The 18,340-nt window shown below is 42.8% G+C and overlaps 1 protein-coding gene across 2 annotated transcripts in view; it reads left to right on the top strand.

Moving 5' to 3' along the window:
* Positions 1-18,340, top strand: part of TMEM135 (transmembrane protein 135) — a 357,787-nt gene that overhangs the window by 18,624 nt on the left and 320,823 nt on the right. For both annotated transcript variants that reach the window (XM_075919397.1, XM_075919396.1), the window contains exons 2-3: positions 6,715-6,842; positions 10,305-10,397. In XM_075919397.1, coding sequence (XP_075775512.1) covers positions 6,715-6,842; positions 10,305-10,397 — 221 coding nt within the window. The remainder of the gene's footprint in view (positions 1-6,714; positions 6,843-10,304; positions 10,398-18,340) is intronic.

The raw sequence follows: 18,340 nt of genomic DNA, 5'->3' as shown, positions 1-18,340 counted from the left end.
TTCCCTCCGTCTCGTTATAAACATATAAAAATCATCACTGGAGCCGACTCAGAACCTGAATTTCATAGGAGCGCAACTAGATGCGAAGGCAGCTTGTGCATACTTACCAGCGGAACGTTTCCAGTCAATCCAGGACCTAGTAGACACCCTCACACATTCTTCAATGATTCCAGTACAGTTGATGGGTGACATGGCAGCTGCCGTCGTCGTCTGACACGCGAGGTTACATTTCCGATGTCTCCAGCATTGTCTGGCCTCCGTTTATGTTCCGGTGAAACACAGCATCCACAAGTTGGTAGTGTTACTGCCACATGTTGGGGGTCCCTCTAATGATGGACCAAACCACAAAATCTCTTGGGGGGGGTGTCCCTTTTCATCGCCCCCAACTGTCAAAACAAATAACTACCGATGCTTCCCTTACAGGATGGGGTGCCCACATGGACGACCTAACAGTTCAAGGCAGGTGGTCCAAAGCGGAAATGTTACTGCACATCAATATACTCGAGTTCAGGGCAGTACTTCGAGTGGGCAGACATTTCAAATTGCACATAAGAGGCACAACAACCAGAGTGCTCAGAGACAATGTTGCAACCATGTATTACATCAACAGACAACAGGGAGCCCATTCTCGGTCTCTCTGCGCAGAGGTGATTCGGTTGTGGAATTGATGTATCTGCAACAACACATTCCTCATAGCGTTGTACTTACCTGAGGGTCAACAACGTCCTTGCAGATTCACTAAGCAGACAGTTTCCCCACGATCATGAATGGGAGATCCGAACCGACATTCTGTACCATATTTTCCGTCATTGGGGCTTTCCATTAATAGACCTGTTGGCAACACAAGACAATGCGAAGTGTCCGAACTGTTGTTCCAGGGTTCCACATACCTCACCACGTGAGGCAACTCTGCATACCCTTGATGTACGCAGGGCTCTAGCTTTCTATATGGACAGAACATGAGATTTCCGCAGAACAGACCGCCTTATAGTATCACTGACAGCTTGTTCCAAGGGGCAACCATTGTCCTCCCAACGTATTGTGAACTTAATAGTCATATGCATTACTACATGCTAGTCCATATGTAATAAGCCACTCCCATCTCAACCTAAAGCCCACTTCACGAGAGCAGTTGCCACATCTACAGCTTTTTTAAGAGGACTACCATTTCGGGACATTTGCCGAACAGTGACATGGTCGTCCAACGTGACTTTCATGAAGCATTATGCGATACTGCATCACTGGGCTTCAGACTCCTCGGTGGCAATGGCAGTACTCCTCCTGTTAATAAACCTTAATTCTGAAACGCATTTCTTGTGTGGGTACGGCTCCGAAGTCACCAAGAGTGGATCACCCACAGGGACCAAAAGAAGAAGATGCAGTAGCAGCTCACCTTCGTGCAGTAATGATAGTTCATCAAGTTGTGTCCGCGTGGGTGCTCCACGATCTGCCTTTCTCCCCGCTCTGAAAATTTGACTTTTATCGTACAGATACTCAGGCGGCTGAGAGGAACTGAGCAGGGTCGGACTGCGTGTAACAGATGAAAGGCATGCCGCTGCTTGCACATGTGTGGTCTGGCAGAGCATGGCTGTGCAAATCTCTGATCTGCGGCACTGGGATGAGCCTGACGCCACGAGTGGAGCACCCACCAACAGCAGCAGCATATGCAACAACCAGCACCCCAATAGCAATCAACCCAGTGGCTCCCATCTCCAATGCCTATGCCAGCCAACTGGCCATACTGCGTCTCTACAACTATACATATCAAACTATACAGCCATGCTGACCGAATACACACATCACATTTTCGAGCAGATGACAAATTTTATTGAGGTGTTACCAGAGGACAAAAGAGACCAATTCAGGGCCAATATTAATGAGGGCACACTGATCTCACGTACAACCCTTCAAGCCACGCTAGACGCATCTACCACTGCTTCCTGATGTATTGCAATGGCAGTGGTGAGGAGAAGGTCCTCATGGTTACATTTGTCTGGATTTCCATGTAAGGTCTAGGCCACGGTTAAAGATCTTCCATTTCAGGGATCCAAACTCTTCGCTAATACTACCAATGCCTCCCTTCACTCTCTGAAGGACTCCCGTGCTACCTTGAAGATGCTTGATATTCACATCTCTGTAGTAAAATGCAAACAGGAGAAGTTTCATTCAGCGGTATAGACCCACTCCTTTTAGCCAAGTTCAAAGGCAATTTGATAACAGAAAAAGACAACGCCAGACTAGGAGGCAAAGTTCTGATCAGCCCTCCACCTCCCACCCGTCTACTTCAAGACAAAAGTTTTGAAGGTCAGGTTGAGAGTCTGGTAACATCTTGCTCAGGGCAACCTCACTCTCTTCACTTATTCCGTCAATGTCTGGCACCCTTTTACCATCAATGGTCTTCCATCACGACCAACAGATGGGTACGGGATATTGTAAAGAACAGATATTGTATCCCCTTTTCTTCTCTTCCCTTTTCCCACCCACCTTTCCCATCCCTCTTCAGGGACCCATCTCATGAAACTATCTTCCTCCACTAGATCGAACATCTACTTCACCTTGGTGCAGTGGAATATGTACCACATGAATACAAGGGGAAAGGGTTTTACTCCCACTGCTTCCTCACAACAAAGAAGTCGGGAGGATAGAGATCGAGTCTTGATCTCAGGAGGCTCAACAGACACATACGACCACAACAATTCAAGATGGTCACCCTATCCACTATAATCTCAACCTTGAACAAAGAGTATTGATTATTGACTCTTGATCTCCAGGTTGCCTATTTTCACATATCCGTTCACTTGGCACATTTCAAATACCTTAGATTCACAGTCAGTGGGGCACACTTCCAATATACAGTGTTTCCGTTCAGACTGTCTACAGCCCAGAGAGTCTTCTCAAAAGTGCTGGTGGTTGTCGCTGCCCACCTGCGCAGACAAGGGGTTTCCTTATTTCCATACCTCGACGACTGCCTGATAAGAACAAGTGCATGTCTGGAGGCGCAAAAAGCTGTCTTGCTGACCAGAACTCTCTTTCAGACTCTAGGGTTAGAAGATAAACCTCTTCAAGTGCAAATTCCAACCATCTCAGACAATGGAGTTTATTGGGGCTTACCTCAACTGTGTAGCATCTCTACCTCAGAGATTTCAGACTATAAAGGACCTCATAGTGGTTCTCCAGACCACCCTCCTACCAACAATGAGGACTTGGAGCTACTGTAGCTACTAGGGAACATGGCGGCAGCCACGTCAGTGGTGTTGCACACCAGGCTATATATGAGGCCAATACAGTAGTGGCTGAGAATGGTGTAGAGTCCATGACACACAAGCATCAGCAAGCTGGTGTCAATCCCAACCAGAATCAAATGTTCTTTAGATTGGTGGACAGACCCAAGAAATGTGTGCACTGGGGTACCTTTTCACAGACATCCCCTGTCCACGGCTGTCATGCTGGGTGCTTCCCTCCTGGGCTGGGGAGCTCACTTGGGCCCTTTCACGATTCAGAGTCGTTGGTCCCCAAAGGAATCCAACTTGCACATAAACGTATTAGAACTCATGGTGGTATTCTACACGTCAACTCTTCCTATACCAATAAAACAGCAGCAATGTTCAGATTTTTATGGACAATCAGGCAGTGGGGGGGGGGGGAGGTCAGATCTTGCCATCTATGCAGGGAGGCCGTCTGCCTTTAGACTTGGTGCATAAAACATAAACATATCTGCAAGCCTGTTATCTACTGGGCCAACGACAACCTCACTGCCAATGACCTCATCAGGAATTTTAAATCCAGTCACAAAGGGAAATGGACTCCATGATCCTACACCAGCTGTTCACCTGATGGGATTCCCCACAGTGAACTTGTTTGCCGCCAGTGCCAACAAGAGGTGTCCAAAGTACTGTTCACGTGCGGGCATTGGAACACATTCCCTGGGAGATGCGTTTACAATCCAATGGAATGCAACGCTTCTCTGTGCCTTCCCTCCCATCCTGCCCTCCATCAAGTAGTCAACAAACTCAGATTAGAGACAACTACGGTAATCCTTATTGCCTTTGAGTGGCCGAGACAGACTTGGTACACTTACTTACCTGCTCAAAATGTCCACGAGGTGACCATGAAACCTCCCTCTGCTTCCTCATCTCTTGACTCAGGAGGGCAGATATCTTGGTCTTTCAAGTCTACAGGCACTCCACCTTCATGCATAGTTCCTCAATGACTCACCTCAGTAGAAGCAACATGCTCTTATCAAGTCAAACAAATCTTACTGAAAAGCCATAGAACAACAAGAAAATCTCACCTTTACAAATGACACAGATTTTCACCGTGGACAGAGTAAAGAAGCTTAGAACCAGCCACAGTACCATTGCCTGTCATTCTCCAATACATCCTTGAGTTGAAAGAGTTGGGAATGTCATTCAGCTCCTTAAAGGTTCACCTGGCAGTCATTATGACTCTTCATCAACCCATTGATAATAAATCAGTCTTCACACATCCAACGACCAAATGTTTCCTGAGGGGCATACAAAATATTTACCCACCAACCAAGCCTCCTTTCCCAGCATGGAACCTCAACTTGGCTCTTGGGGCTCTCGTTTCTAAACCACTCGAGCCCATGGTGACATGCTTCATGCTTCACCTCTCTATGAAGGTGGTCTTATTGGTAGCTATCACATCTGCTAGGAGAGTTAGTGAGATCACGGCTCTTGTGGCAGACTCTCCTTTTACGATATTCCATAAAGACTCTGTCCTCATCCTAAGTTCCTCCCGAAGGTCCATACCCCATTCCACCTTAATGAGCCCATAAACTTACCTGTTTTCTTTCTGAAACCTCATGCCAATAGCAAAGAGGCTGTGCTGCATACTCTTGATGTCCATCAGGCAATTGTTTTTTTACTTGGACAGAACTAAACAGATCCACAAGACAAACAGGTTATTTGTCTTTACCACAGAGCTCCCTGGGCATGCCAGTTTCCACCCAGATATTCTCTGGGTGGATAGTAGATTGCATCAAACTAGCCTATTCCACCTATGACCATGCACCTCCATTTTAGCTATGGGCGCATTCGACCAAGGCCATGGTGGTCTCTACAGCCTACATACGTGGCATCCCCGTCATGGACATATGTAGATCGACAACGTGGTCCTCTGTTTACACTGTTGCTAGACACTGTGCTCTAGATAGTCATCCCTCCCGGTACCCACTTTGGAAACACTGTCTTAGCTGCTGTGCATAGTGATATGTAACCGAAGCTCCCAGCTCCATCACAGGTACTACTTCATACTCACCTAATGTGGAGCATCCACAGAGACACTCCTCAAAGAAGGAGAGGGTTACTCACCTGGTTCTTTGAGATGGTTGTCCCTGTGGGTGCTCCACCACCCACCCTTCCTCCCCTCTGCTTCGGACTTGTTGATTTCACCTTCCGGAACAGAGAAGGAACTGAGGAGACGGTTGCTGCATGTGTGTAGTGGCGGCACCATGCATGCTGTTTGCTCTGCATGCACAGCCCACCATAGGGCACTGCAACCAAAAATCTCCAACTAGGTATGCAACGGCGCCCAAACGCCTACAGTGGAGCACACATAGGGACAACCATCTCAACGAGCCTCTGTTACTGCACAAGGGGAGTAACCTTCTCTTCTACTTTGTCTCCAGTTGTCCAAGATGGATGGTAGATGGGGAGGGCTGTGATTTACTACAGTGAAGTCTTTCTGAGGCATCTAGCTGGTGGGTCTTGTTGATAACACTCGGGTCTCATTGATTGTTATACTTGGGGTTGGGAAGGAATTCCCTGTCAGATGGGCAGAGAACCTGGGGACTTTTTCCTTTTGCAAGGTGGGGCATGATTCATTTGCTAATTTGAACTACAGAAGTTGATGCCTTAGTCCACTCAAATGAGAGGGAAGAGAAGTAAAGAAAAGAATAAAAGGCAGTAACGGATATCTGAATAAGAAGTACAGAATGAATTTGAAGGACAAAGCCACCACTATTTCATTTAAATTTGCAACAATTATGTAAGCTGGTAGTGTAGACAGCATCTAAAAGTTATATTGCTTTTTTTGCCAGTAGCCTCACCCTTATAATACACATGCAGAAATTTAATTAATCTCCAAACTTATTTGTCTATATCTAGTCTGTTTTCTGACACTTACTCTGTGATTTTGTTTTTTTAGAAGAGGACCTAATAGTAAGGAATGCTGTGTAGAAATGATATGGTTGTTCTAAGTGCTCTCTTTCTGATTTCTTGACTCATAGTGACTTTTTTTGAGGAATGCTTGCCCGTCAAGGTTAAAAACAAAAAGTTAGGTTCCTTGAAGTTAAAATTTACAGAAGTGTTTCACTGTTTTATTGCGTCTGCATCAAGCTTGTGCTAGGACTTCTCAGGGATGTTTGACCGTGTTCATTTCCAGGCCTTAGAAATCAAAGTATGGTGAAAATTCATCATCTGCTTAAAACAGCTTCCACTCTTATGGCCAGGAAGGCAGTAAAATTCCTTTTGTGGTTGTAATTTGGGATTGCCCGTGCAATTCCTTGTGTCTTAACAGCTGCACAGGTTCAGAAGATATCTTTATAGTATTTGTTATAAAAGCATGTCAGTAACTTAAGAAGCTTTGATTTATTGTTTATATGAACATGTCTCCCTGTGCAGTAGTCCTCTTTTTTCTTTATAATGTAAACAAATTTAGTTGCATTAAAGTAAGCTTTTTTTCTCCCTCCAGATTGCAGCAGTTCTCAGAAAACGAAAGCTTGACTATTATTTGCACAAATTGCTACCTGAGATTTTGCAGTCAACTTCTTTTCTGACTGCGAATGGAAGCTTGTACATTGCTTTCTTTTGCATTTTAAGGTAGGTGTATAATTTGCTAAATATTTATAAATTACTTGCTATATAGTATCTTCAGTTTTTTATTTGTCCCTATTGTGACTTTGAAAAGCATCACAACCTGTATTGCAGTAAGATGGTGAGCAAATGAAGGGTTTTTCCTTCTTGTTTTCTGTTTTTCCTAATTCAACTAATCAATCCCACTATTTCTATCAACATACTAGTATGTAAATTATTTTTTTGCAATCTTTTGTGTTCTTTTCATCAAGATTTATATACTTGCATCTTGTCACAGGATGCCTGATTAAATTGGAGTCCTTTGGAGGAAATAATATAGCTGATTGATACTGACTTTACTTTCTGCCTTCCTGAAGCAGATGTGATTATCATATAATAAATGATAACTTCCTCTTTATTATTTTAACTCTGGTCATAAAGGAAGTGTAGCAGAAATCCAGTACAGCTGCCAGTGGTTTCTCATTGGCTGCTGGATGACTGTGCTTGTTCTTTCTGTCAGCCATTGTTTTTCCCTCTTGAACTGTGGCTGTGAGCTCTTCTGCATAAGGAAGCTGTCTAGAATTTAGGTATGTTTTAATATGACCCCATATGGACTTGATTCTGAAATAAAAGTGTCTTTATTCTAGAATAGCTTCTTTGCACATGACATAGAGTAATTTTGGAATAAAATAACTTTTTATTCTGAAATAGTGTCCACATTGGGGAGTTATTCTGGAATAGCTATATTATACCAAAATAGTTATGATGGTCAGTCTGGCGGCCCCTTCCCCCCAACTAATCTGTGTAGCAGTAACCTGGAAAGAACCTGACTTTCTAACTTAGTGCCACTTCACGAAAAGGGATATTGTCAGCCTTTTTATGGACACAAGTAAAACTCTCTCATCTAAGTCTGATTTTCAAAAATAATGTGGCAATATAGCATATTCAGTCACGGTCTTGTAAGTAATTTAAATACTGCAGAAAGTATTACTCCTCATCTATACACTTGGATTGGTTTAACTAAAGATGTGATTGTAAACAGATTTTGTTAAACCAGTATTAGCCCCTATATAAACACTCTTTTATATTGGTTTAAACTTGGCTTATATTGGTTTATGTTACATGGTCAAGTTAAACTAGTTTGAATCAATAGAAGTGTGCCCCCATAGGGGTTTTTCCCAATTAACTCAATTATTTCATGTATGTTTCTAGACAGTCCTTAAACTTTGGGAAAGGTCACATAGTAAGTAGGGGTCAAAAGAGAACCTAGTTTTCTATCTCCCAAATTCCATGTTCTAACCACTAGACAACATGACAGTACACTTGTAATTCAAAACATTATTTCTATCTATATTTGTAGGGTCTCCAAATTGGTTTTGGCATTTGAATTTGCAGACAGTTGCACTATGCAAAATGTATATTACTGTCTTTATTACCAAATTGAAAGTATAAATATTAGTAGAATGAATGAAAACCATGCCAAAACAATAGATCCCTCTAATAATTAACTTATATCTGTTGCTGCATTTGGCATTGTCCAGTGAAATTATCTTTCTGTAGCCGCGGGAATGTATACTGCGCATAATTAGCATTACATCATTTACTGCTGATTCACTGGCTCTTCTCACGTTTTAACATAAACTAGTCATACTTGTTTGTATCATTGTTTTTGTACCATAATGAGGGCAAAGATGGAATAAGTCCTTTGCCCTTCTTAGGACAAGGATAAAAATCAAGCTGGTCTGAATGTTTTTTCTAATTTCACCTAGTTCTTCATTATGTGTTTCCAGTTCTCATGTGTAATTCCATCTCTCTTCATTGCTTCATACATTTATCATGTTACTCTCCCTGATTTATGAGGATATAGTCTCAAATGATACTGTGCTGCGGAATCAGCTGCTATTGCTTGTTAAAGCACTGTGCACAATCTTTCCAGTTCACAAGTGCCCCTATTCCTTGGAGATGGTTTGTTGCCCCTAAAGTCCATTCCAAAGAGGCTGGATATACAAGAGTTCAGAATAAAGATTTTAATATTTGACTACACCATTGGGTTGCTACTGTAATGTACATTTAGCAAATATATACTTGTCCTTCCCTTTCTCCACAGTAATAAATTTAATCTTTGTGCAAAAACTTAATGCCTTGTAGTTACTCATCGTATAGTATAATATATCCATTTTCAAGATAATTTTTATTTATTATTGTACCCTGAATTTATACTTTTTTGTGTGTGTGTGTGTTGTTACTGAAGTTGTGGACTGCAAAAGTGAGATCCTGGTCCCATAGAGGTCATTGGGATATTTGCAATTCTTGAATTTAATAAAGCCAGGATTTTGTTCCTGGATTCTGTCCTCCACTCTAACAATGACTTATCGAGTGACCTTAGAGAAGTTACTTAACTTCTCAGCTTCAGTTTTTCCATCTGTCTTCAGGGCATGTTGTAAAGTGTATTTATTTGAAACATCTTCTGATTCATTTTATAGCCACACCCATTTCCTACACCTCTGAATCTTTCTGAAGAGGCTATCCTGATTGCAGTACAAACAGTAGCAGCCACAATTTTTGTGTAGTTCTACATAATTCTTTAACTTTTCATAAATGATTGCAGTACAAACAGTAGCAGCCACAATTTTTGTGTAGTTCTACATAATTCTTTAACTTTTCATAAATATTACTGAGGGGAGGGTAAGATATTATATTATTTAAAATAAATGCCCTTTGAATGAAATGGGTGCTGTCTTGTAAACCTCAGTGGTATTACGGGACTTAGGGTTTATGGAGCACCTGGAGGCCTTCATTAGAAGGAACTGTATAAATGAAAAGTATTACTGCAGGTTGCACCTCTAAAATCTGGGATTCTCTGGTTTGGCATGATCACAGATGTTCCAGAATCAGAGAGTCCCGGCGTGCTGCAGAAGGGTGGGGACCTGGAAGCAAGCACATGGCTTAGTTGGGCTGCAGGGGGTGTGTAGCTTATCTGGGCGCTGTGTGTGTGTGGGGGGGGGGGGGGGAGTGGGAGCTTGTGTGTGGCTCAGCTGGGCTGTGAGAGTGGGGACAGGGAGCCGCTGTGTAGCTTAGCTGGGCTGCCGGAGGAGTGGGGGTGAGGTGGGCACAAAGAGCTGGCGCATGGCTCAGCTGGCCTGGGGAGAGGCTGGGAGCAGGTGCATGGCTTAGCAGGGCTTGGGGGAAGCCAGGAAGCCTGGTGGGCAGGGGGATGGGAGATAGTAAGGGGGGCCTGAAATGACCTTCCCTGGTCCAGAAAAAAAAGCTCTCTTCTGGGACCAGTCAGGTCCTGAGGGTCCTGGACCAAGGATGTCCAACCTGTACTGCTGTCTGTGCAATATGGACTAATTCAAAAGATTCATTGTGTATCTATCAGTGGAAAATGGATGTGAATACAGTCTTATTTTGAGCATGAAACATATATCTCACACCAGCTTTCTTGATGCTTTTGCATGTAATATAATAGATATAAAATTACATTTGCAGAAGGATACTTGGAAAATTCTACTTTTGGACTCCAGGCTTTGGAGCTGCTTTACCGGCTTCCTATGTGGCCATTCTCATTGAAAGGAAAAGCAGGTACATTTCATGTTATACATTTTCATTATAAAATTTATTCATGTGCTTTAATTAGTGTGATGAAGTTCAAATTGCTGCCATTTGTAAAAGCTCTTTGGACCCAAGCTAAAAATAATGTAGTTCAGTTAAAATAGTACATATTTGTTAACCCCACACAGCAGATTAAGAAGCAACAGCGTAGATTTTGTAAAAATATACAATGTAGTTTTTTGGTTTAGTTCATGAACTAGTAGTGAAATTGGACTTGGCTATGGTTTATAGATACAGTAATTAAATCCATATAGCTATTTATTAATCCGTTTTTAGTTAGTTATAAAAAAAACTTCCAATTAACTACAGGCAGTCCCCGGGTTACATGGATCTGACTTACATCGGATCCCTACTTACAAGCAGGGTGAGGCAACCCCACACTAGCTGCTTCCCCCCAGCAGATCAGGGAGACGCGAAGCTACAGGCCCCCCCCCCCCCCCCCCCCCCCCCAGCAGACCTGGGAGACGCGGAGCAGCTTTTCTCAGCAGACACCTCAGCTTGAGAATAAAGGACTGAGGAAAGTGAGGTGTGGGAGAATAAAACTGAGCTCTGGAGAAATGTTTGGCTAGAGTTTCCCTTACAATATGTACCAGTTCCAACTTACATACAAATTCAACTTAAGAACAAACCTACAGTCGCTATCCTGTACGTAACCCGGGGACTGCCTGTATTGACTTCCAGTCAATAGACTAACCTGCATTGTAAAGTCAGTATGCCCATATGTTAAGTTCTATTTTAAGATTAATGGAAAATGTTTGTGCATTTACTAATAATTCTATAGTTAGTATGCTTTTATCGTTAATGATACTAATAGTATTTCTAAGGTACTAATCACTTTAATAACTGGATGTTAATTACATAAAATTTAAAGGTGACAGTTAATCACTCAGGTGAGGAACAGCAGCTCTTTATTTTCCTGATATTGAACCTTTTGGGCTGAGAGGATTCAGAACTAAAGGGTACATTTCCTTGAATCCACAGCTGGTTCTGTCTGTCTTAGTGAAAAATTTGCATAAAGGGATGTTTTGATACTTGTTTTAAAGGTGGCAAGGGTCTATTAGTATTATCTGTGGTGGCAGCAAATTATGTAGCCCAGGGCCTCCCTGAATATACCCTGCCTCAGTATGTTTTTAAAATCTTAGTGCATGTCATTTGGTTGTCTGGCAATAGCTATGCATAGAAAAAGATGACCATTCAGACACTACCATTTAGGGTTTTTAGGGTAACAATTAGGGCCTTGAAATATCTCACATATTGATAGCTTACACCAGGTATTGGATTGACTAACTTTGGATAGTACGCTCAACTTGCCAGGTAGACGGCTGCATACGTCACAGTTTCTGGATAGCCTTCAGGATCGCACCTTGGTAAAGCATGCTGCACTTCTTTCAGCATTGAGATATCCTAAGTATAGATTACTGTAGTTTGAAAAGATAGGGCTGTGGGAGGAAGATCACTTTCAGCTATCATGTACGTCTGGAACATCTACATCCATAGGTCTAAAAAGGACTTTGTACCTGAGTCTGGTTACAAAATGCATATCCACTATTTTATCCTCTGGCTGTTTGACCCTCATCTCACCCCCATTACCTCTTCCTCATTCCCACCTCTATGTATTTCCTGGCTTGTATAGAGGTGTTTGCTAGTGAACGTCTTCCTCACCAAATAGTACCCTTTTAATCATATAGAACCTGTTGCTCCTGGATATCATTTGAACATATCTTTATGGATGCTGGGGAGTGTGGTGCAGTGGAAGGGGAATGAGATGTGACACTTGCAATACATCTAGTGACTTTGGTAGAAGTACACAAAGGAGAAAGCGAAGCAGGTAGCATGTGCAGGGGAAGTGAAGAGAAGTGGTGCAGGCCTGGTCATTTCCCCCCCCCCCTTTGCTGTAGGACCTGCCCACATCTGTATAAATATGAGCAAAACCAACTAAACAAAAACCTTAGTTCTTAAAAATCTATGCATGCTATTTAAAGGCTGGACTAATAAAATATTTTCATTTATTGAAATAAGTCAATTTAAAAAAAATTTCTATTAGACATTCCCCTTTTGAAGAAATTGGGTAAGCTTCATTTGATCAATGCCTCAAATATTTAGCTTTTCTTACATTATTTCCATAATCATTCTAATTTAATGTAGTTAAGATACATTTCTTTATCTGAAAGTAGTTCTTGAATATAATCAAAAGGTTTTAAAAAAGAGAGTACATTCCTAAAAGTGGCATTTAAACGTAACAGGAGGGAAAACAACATTAAGGGGTAATGTTATTGTCTGATTGTCTTTTACTTTTGTTTTATAAGTAAGTTACTTCTGTAGTAAGTCTTGGAATTTGACTGCCTGATGTTTTCCCTTCTGCAGTTAGTTCCCAGAGGGTGGATTCACTTTGGCAAATTTTTACTTAAGCTAGCTACTTAGATTCCAGCACTCCTGTTGGCTTCAGTATTTCATTCCATGGTATAAGCAAGTAGATTTTCTGCAGTTGTGCCAGAGACAAATACCAACTTGATTTTTACTACATGCCTGGCGCAGTATACTATTTTTTGTTTTGGTTTATGGTGTTAAGGTCAAACTCAGAAAATTACTTAAAACAGTGTCAAAATCAGGCTGGAAATAGAATTGCAAATTCCTTCTAGTTCCCCAAATATGTATGAACCAAGGACAGAAACAGATCATAGTCCCGAATAATTTAGGATTTAGTGCCAAAGTGGAAAAAGTTGGAGAAAGTTAAGTAAAAATAAATTAGTAAAATGAGGCAAAAGATTCAGTAAGACTTAATGATAGCAAATTAGGATTTTCTCAGACTTCATATTATTGCAAGAAAGCATACATTTTTATTACCAGTTGCTTTCTTTGTGCCATTTGTACCCAAAGTTGAGGAAGAGAGATAAATGAAAGGTGAAAATAAAAGTAAAAACATTATGCATTGCTGTGATCCTGACTGTTTTAATGACTTCAGAGAGGCAGTCTGAACAGGATAAACTTAAAAAACAACTAACAGTATGGTAGCACTTTAAAGACTAACAAAACATGTAGATGGTTTAATGACATGCATGAAAGGAGGAAAAAGTACTTACAGCACAGCTGTAAATATATAGTTTTGTGATGGAACACTGAATTCCTGAAAGGTTATGTTTGTATAGAGCAGAACCCAAACCTCTTAACCAAGGCCACTTGGAAGTAAAATGACTCCGACGCTGCATTAAATGCAATATATATAGAGAGTGTATAAGACAGTCTAACTTCGGGAACTGAATTTCTGAGACACACACTCAGACTACAGTGATTTGGGTCATATATATTTCTATCCAGGAGCTTCTTAAAAGGGATTTTTTTATATATATTATGCTATGCAGAAAGAGGCTAGAGAGATGTTGCTTGCTGTTTTTGTTTTAGTTAAATGTGTGTAAAAGTGCCCACTTCTGTGATGGAAGCGTCAGAACAGTGTGTAGTAGTAGTATTAATTTTTTAAAAAAGATAAACAGAATCAGAAGGGTAGTCAGCATTCATAGTCTAAGAGTTTGTTTACACTAAACAGTGGATAGATGCCACAGCAATCGATCCACTCAGTCCATTTATCAACCTCCGAGCACTCTCCCATCGACTCCCACCAGGATAAGAAGAGTAGCTAGAGTCAATGGGAGAGCAGCTCCTGACAGCCTTACCACATGGAAGACACCACAATAAGTACATCGACTACAGCTATGCTATTCACATAGCTGAAGTTGTGTAGGGTTAGATCAACCAGAGAGGAGGGGGAAGGGTGCAGAGTGTAGACTAGGCCTATGAAAATATAGTTGATATTTTAATGCCAAATATTTTTGTTAGAAGCTCATATTTCTGACACATGTAATTGAAGTAATGCACTGAAATATGCCTTTCTAACTGCAGATGTATTCATTTGTATCCTCTTTAGCAAAGGAAAAAAGCCATATATTTTCCATTAACTTTTATAAATATCTGGAAAATTAAACTTTTGGTGACACTTTCTGGCAGCTACAGTTATCTCTTTATTAGGTTTTAAAAAGGAAGTCTATTGAAGAAAATGGGGAAACAGGCTACTTGTGTTTAGTTTATAAACATGTTGCTGATCCTTATTTTAGCTAGCAGCTGGCAAGAACACAAAATTTAATCACTTAATCTCTTCCCAAGTGGATACCCTATTTTAGGTTCCTCATAGGCATTTGCTTGCACAGCATCCCTGTCTAGCTCTGAATTCAGGAACAAAATGCTTGTAAATCAGACTGTGGGTGTTGAGTGGTGCCAGACTCTTGTACCCTGTATAAAACTTAGGAAAAGGCAGGAAAAGAGAGAGTGTAGTTTTATATGGACCAGCAAGACACATTATTCTTGAAGGCTTGTCCCTGTGGGTGTGCCACTTTCTGTGTCTGTTCACCCCAATGCCTCTGGAGATTTGTGGTAGCCGTGCCCTCGGTAGGTTGCGTGTTCAGGATAGCTGGCACATGCTGTTTGGAGCTGTTATCCCGCTTGCACGTCCAACTGTCCCCTCAGTTTCTACTCTTCCACCTTTGTCTGCAGTCGGAACATAGCAGCGCCCTTGACGACTTTTCTTCAAATAGTTATACCTACCTTGTTTACATCTTTACCTATTTTTTTTTCCAATGCCCACTTTTATGAGGAGACTATACCTATTTCTGACAAACACTCTCAGTGTGTCTGTTTAAGGGAAGCACATATTCTGAAGTGTCCCCACTGTAAAAAGCTCATGGCCAGAACTAGAAAGGCCAGGGAGGTGCAACTCTGGTTCTTATGCAGAAGTCTCTCTGTTCGGCCTCAGATCTGTAACATACAGTGTTGTCAAGACAACGCTCTCCAGAAGCATCAGAAAAGGCAGCTCTATCAGGGTAGAGAGAGACCATGCTCCAATTGTGGTTCTCAGGAAGCTCTCTCATTCCTCTTGTTGAGGTGATTCCCACTTCAACAAAGCTTTTTCTGACAAAACAATTGGCCCCATTACTGGTGGCACCTAGCACACCGTACCAAGAGGCACTGAGTACGTTTGGCACCAAGATGACCTAAGGATCAAAGATCTGACATAGGTGAGTTCCAAGGCAGGCACTTAGCCTAAAGGCATGTTGGCTCCTTCAGCACTGACAAATCCGCACACTACCTCAGCACTGACCATCTCAATGCCACCTCTTGCTGCACTCTCGCATATTATCAAGCCATGGGCACTATCAGTGCAAGCACAACTATCTAGCATCCCCTTGTCACCTCTGCCAGTAGCGCTCTTCCAAGAACTGCAACATTTTATCAGCCACACAGAATTGCTGATAACTATGATGCCTGGTACACCTATCTTCAGCATCGAAGGCAGCCTGACAGCCACATGATTTAACCTGCCCATGACTCCCGAATGGCTCAGTCTCTCGAATGACCAGTGATGAGGAAGAGAAAACCTCAAAAGGAATGCAAACACCTCACCACTGATCACCTAGACCAGGGGTGTCCAAACTTTTTTCAAAGAGGGCTAGATTTGAAGACGTGAACATGGGTGAGGGCCGTCCCCGCACTCTCAGCCCCAAGGCGGAGGGCCCGCAGGGTCGGAGGCGGGCGGAGAGCGCAGGGCACGCCAGCCTCACGGCGGCCCGGGGGCAGGGCGAACCCGCAGCTGTGCGGGGGAACGGGGCTGCGGACGTGCCCTACAGGGCAGGCTCTAGGACCGCGGAGGCCATGGGTGGCGGCGGCGGTGCGGCCGGAAGCGGCGCGCTGGGCGCGCCAGTTCAAAAGAGCGCCAGGGAGCCAGGAGAGGGGGAGGAAGCGGGGGCCGTATTAAATCGGAACACGGGCCGCAATTGGCCCGCGGGCCGGACTTTGGACATGCCTGACCTAAACTAATACAGGCATACAAATACCCTCTAGCATGGCAACTCCCTCAGAGAGTACCTCCACCTATGCCCATGACACATAATTGACCCTACTGGGATTCCTGGGCTTTGTATAGAGCTCAGCATCCCCAGTCAGCTCCAACTCCAAGATCCGAGAACTCTCCAGCCCCTTTGGACCCCCTTCAGTAATGGATCCAGAGGAGATGTAGCCTGATCTAATATTGCATATGAATTCCGGTTACCACTTTTAAGGTTGACCGGTTCTTTGTCCCAGTATCAGGCCCGGTATTCAATCATTTTATAGTTGAGTATCCTGATGTGCACAGTTGCAACACTCACGCTGTGACAATAGGAACACTTATATATATTTACAAATAAGAACATAAGAACGGCCGAACTGGGTCAGACCAAAGGTCCATCTAGCCCAGTATCCTGTCTACCGACAGTGGCCAGCACCAGGTGCCCCAGAGAGGGTGGACCGAAGACAATGATCAAGCGATTTGTCTCCTGCCATCCCTCTCCAGCCTCTGACAAACAGAGGCCAAGGACACCATTTTATCCCCTGGCTAATAGCCTTTTATGGACCTAACCTCCATGAATTTATCCAGCTTCTCTTTAAACTCTGTTATAGTCCTAGCCTTCACCGCCTCCTCTGGCAAGGAGTTCCACAGGTTGACAACCCGCTGTGTGAAGAAGAACTTCCTTTTATTAGTTTTAAACCTGCTACCCATTAATTTCATTTGGTGTCCTCTAGTTCTTCTATTATGGGAACTAATAAATAACTTTTCTTTATCAGCCCTCTCCACACCACTCATGATTTTATAGACCTCTATCATATCCTCCCTCAGTCTCCTCTTTTCTAAACTGAAAAGTCCCAGTCTCTTTAGCCTCTCCTCATATGGGACCCGTTCCAAACCCCTAATAATTTTAGTTGCCCTTTTCTGAACCCTTTCCAAGGCCAAAATATCTTTTTTGAGGTGAGGAGACCACATCTGTACACAGTATTCAAGATGTGGGCGTACCATAGGGTGTGTCTAGACTACCTAGTTTTGTCGACAAAAGTGGACTTTTGTCGACAAAACAATACCAGCGTCTACACTACCGCGGAGTTCTGTCGACATAACGTCGACAGAACTCCGCGGTTTTGTCGACGCTGGTATACCTCATTTTACGAGGCATAACACTTTCTGTCGACAGAACTCTGTCGACAGAAGGTGTTATTGCCTGTAACACTGCGTTCAGACTACGGAGTTCTGTCGACAAAGCGGCTTGCTTTGTCGACAGAACTCCATGTGTCTGGACGCAAATTGTCGACGGAAGTTTTGTCGACAGTATCTGTCGACAAAACTTCCGTCGACAAAACGCGGTAGTCTAGACGTACCCATAGTTTTATACAGGGGCAGTAAGATGTTCTGGGTCTTATTTTCTATCCCTTTCCTAATAATTCCTAGCATCCTATTTGCCTCTTTGACCGCCGCTGCACACTGTGTGGAAGTTTTCAGAGAACTGTCCACGATAACTCCAAGATCTCTTTCCTGATTTGTCGTAGCCAAATTAGCCCCCATCATACTGTACGTATAGTTGGGGTTATTTTTCCCGATGTGCATTACTTTACACTTATCCACATTAAATTTCATTTGCCATTTTGTTGCCCAATCACTCAGTTTGGTGGGATCTTCTTGGAGTCCCTCACAGTCTGCTTCTGTCTTGACTATCCTAAACAGTTTGGTATCATCTGCAAACTTTACTATGTCACTGCTTACCCCTTTCTCCAGATCATTTATGAATAAGTTGTAAAGGATTGGTCCCAGGACTGACCCTTGGGGTACACCACTAGTTACCCCTCTCCAATCTGAAAATTTACCATTTATTCCTACCCTTTGTTTCCTGTCTTTTAGCCAGCTCTCAATCCAAGAAAGGACCTTCCCTCTTATCCCATGGCCATGTAATTTACACAAGAGCCTTTGGTGAGGGACCTTGTCAAAGGCTTTCTGAAAATCCAAGTATACTATATCTACTGGATCCCCCTTGTCCGCATGTTTGTTAACCCCTTCAAAGAAC

This window comes from Pelodiscus sinensis, chromosome 1 (assembly GCF_049634645.1).
Source record: "Pelodiscus sinensis isolate JC-2024 chromosome 1, ASM4963464v1, whole genome shotgun sequence".
NCBI classification, from domain to species: domain Eukaryota; kingdom Metazoa; phylum Chordata; order Testudines; family Trionychidae; genus Pelodiscus; species Pelodiscus sinensis.
This window is presented reverse-complemented; position numbering and strand designations above follow the sequence as displayed.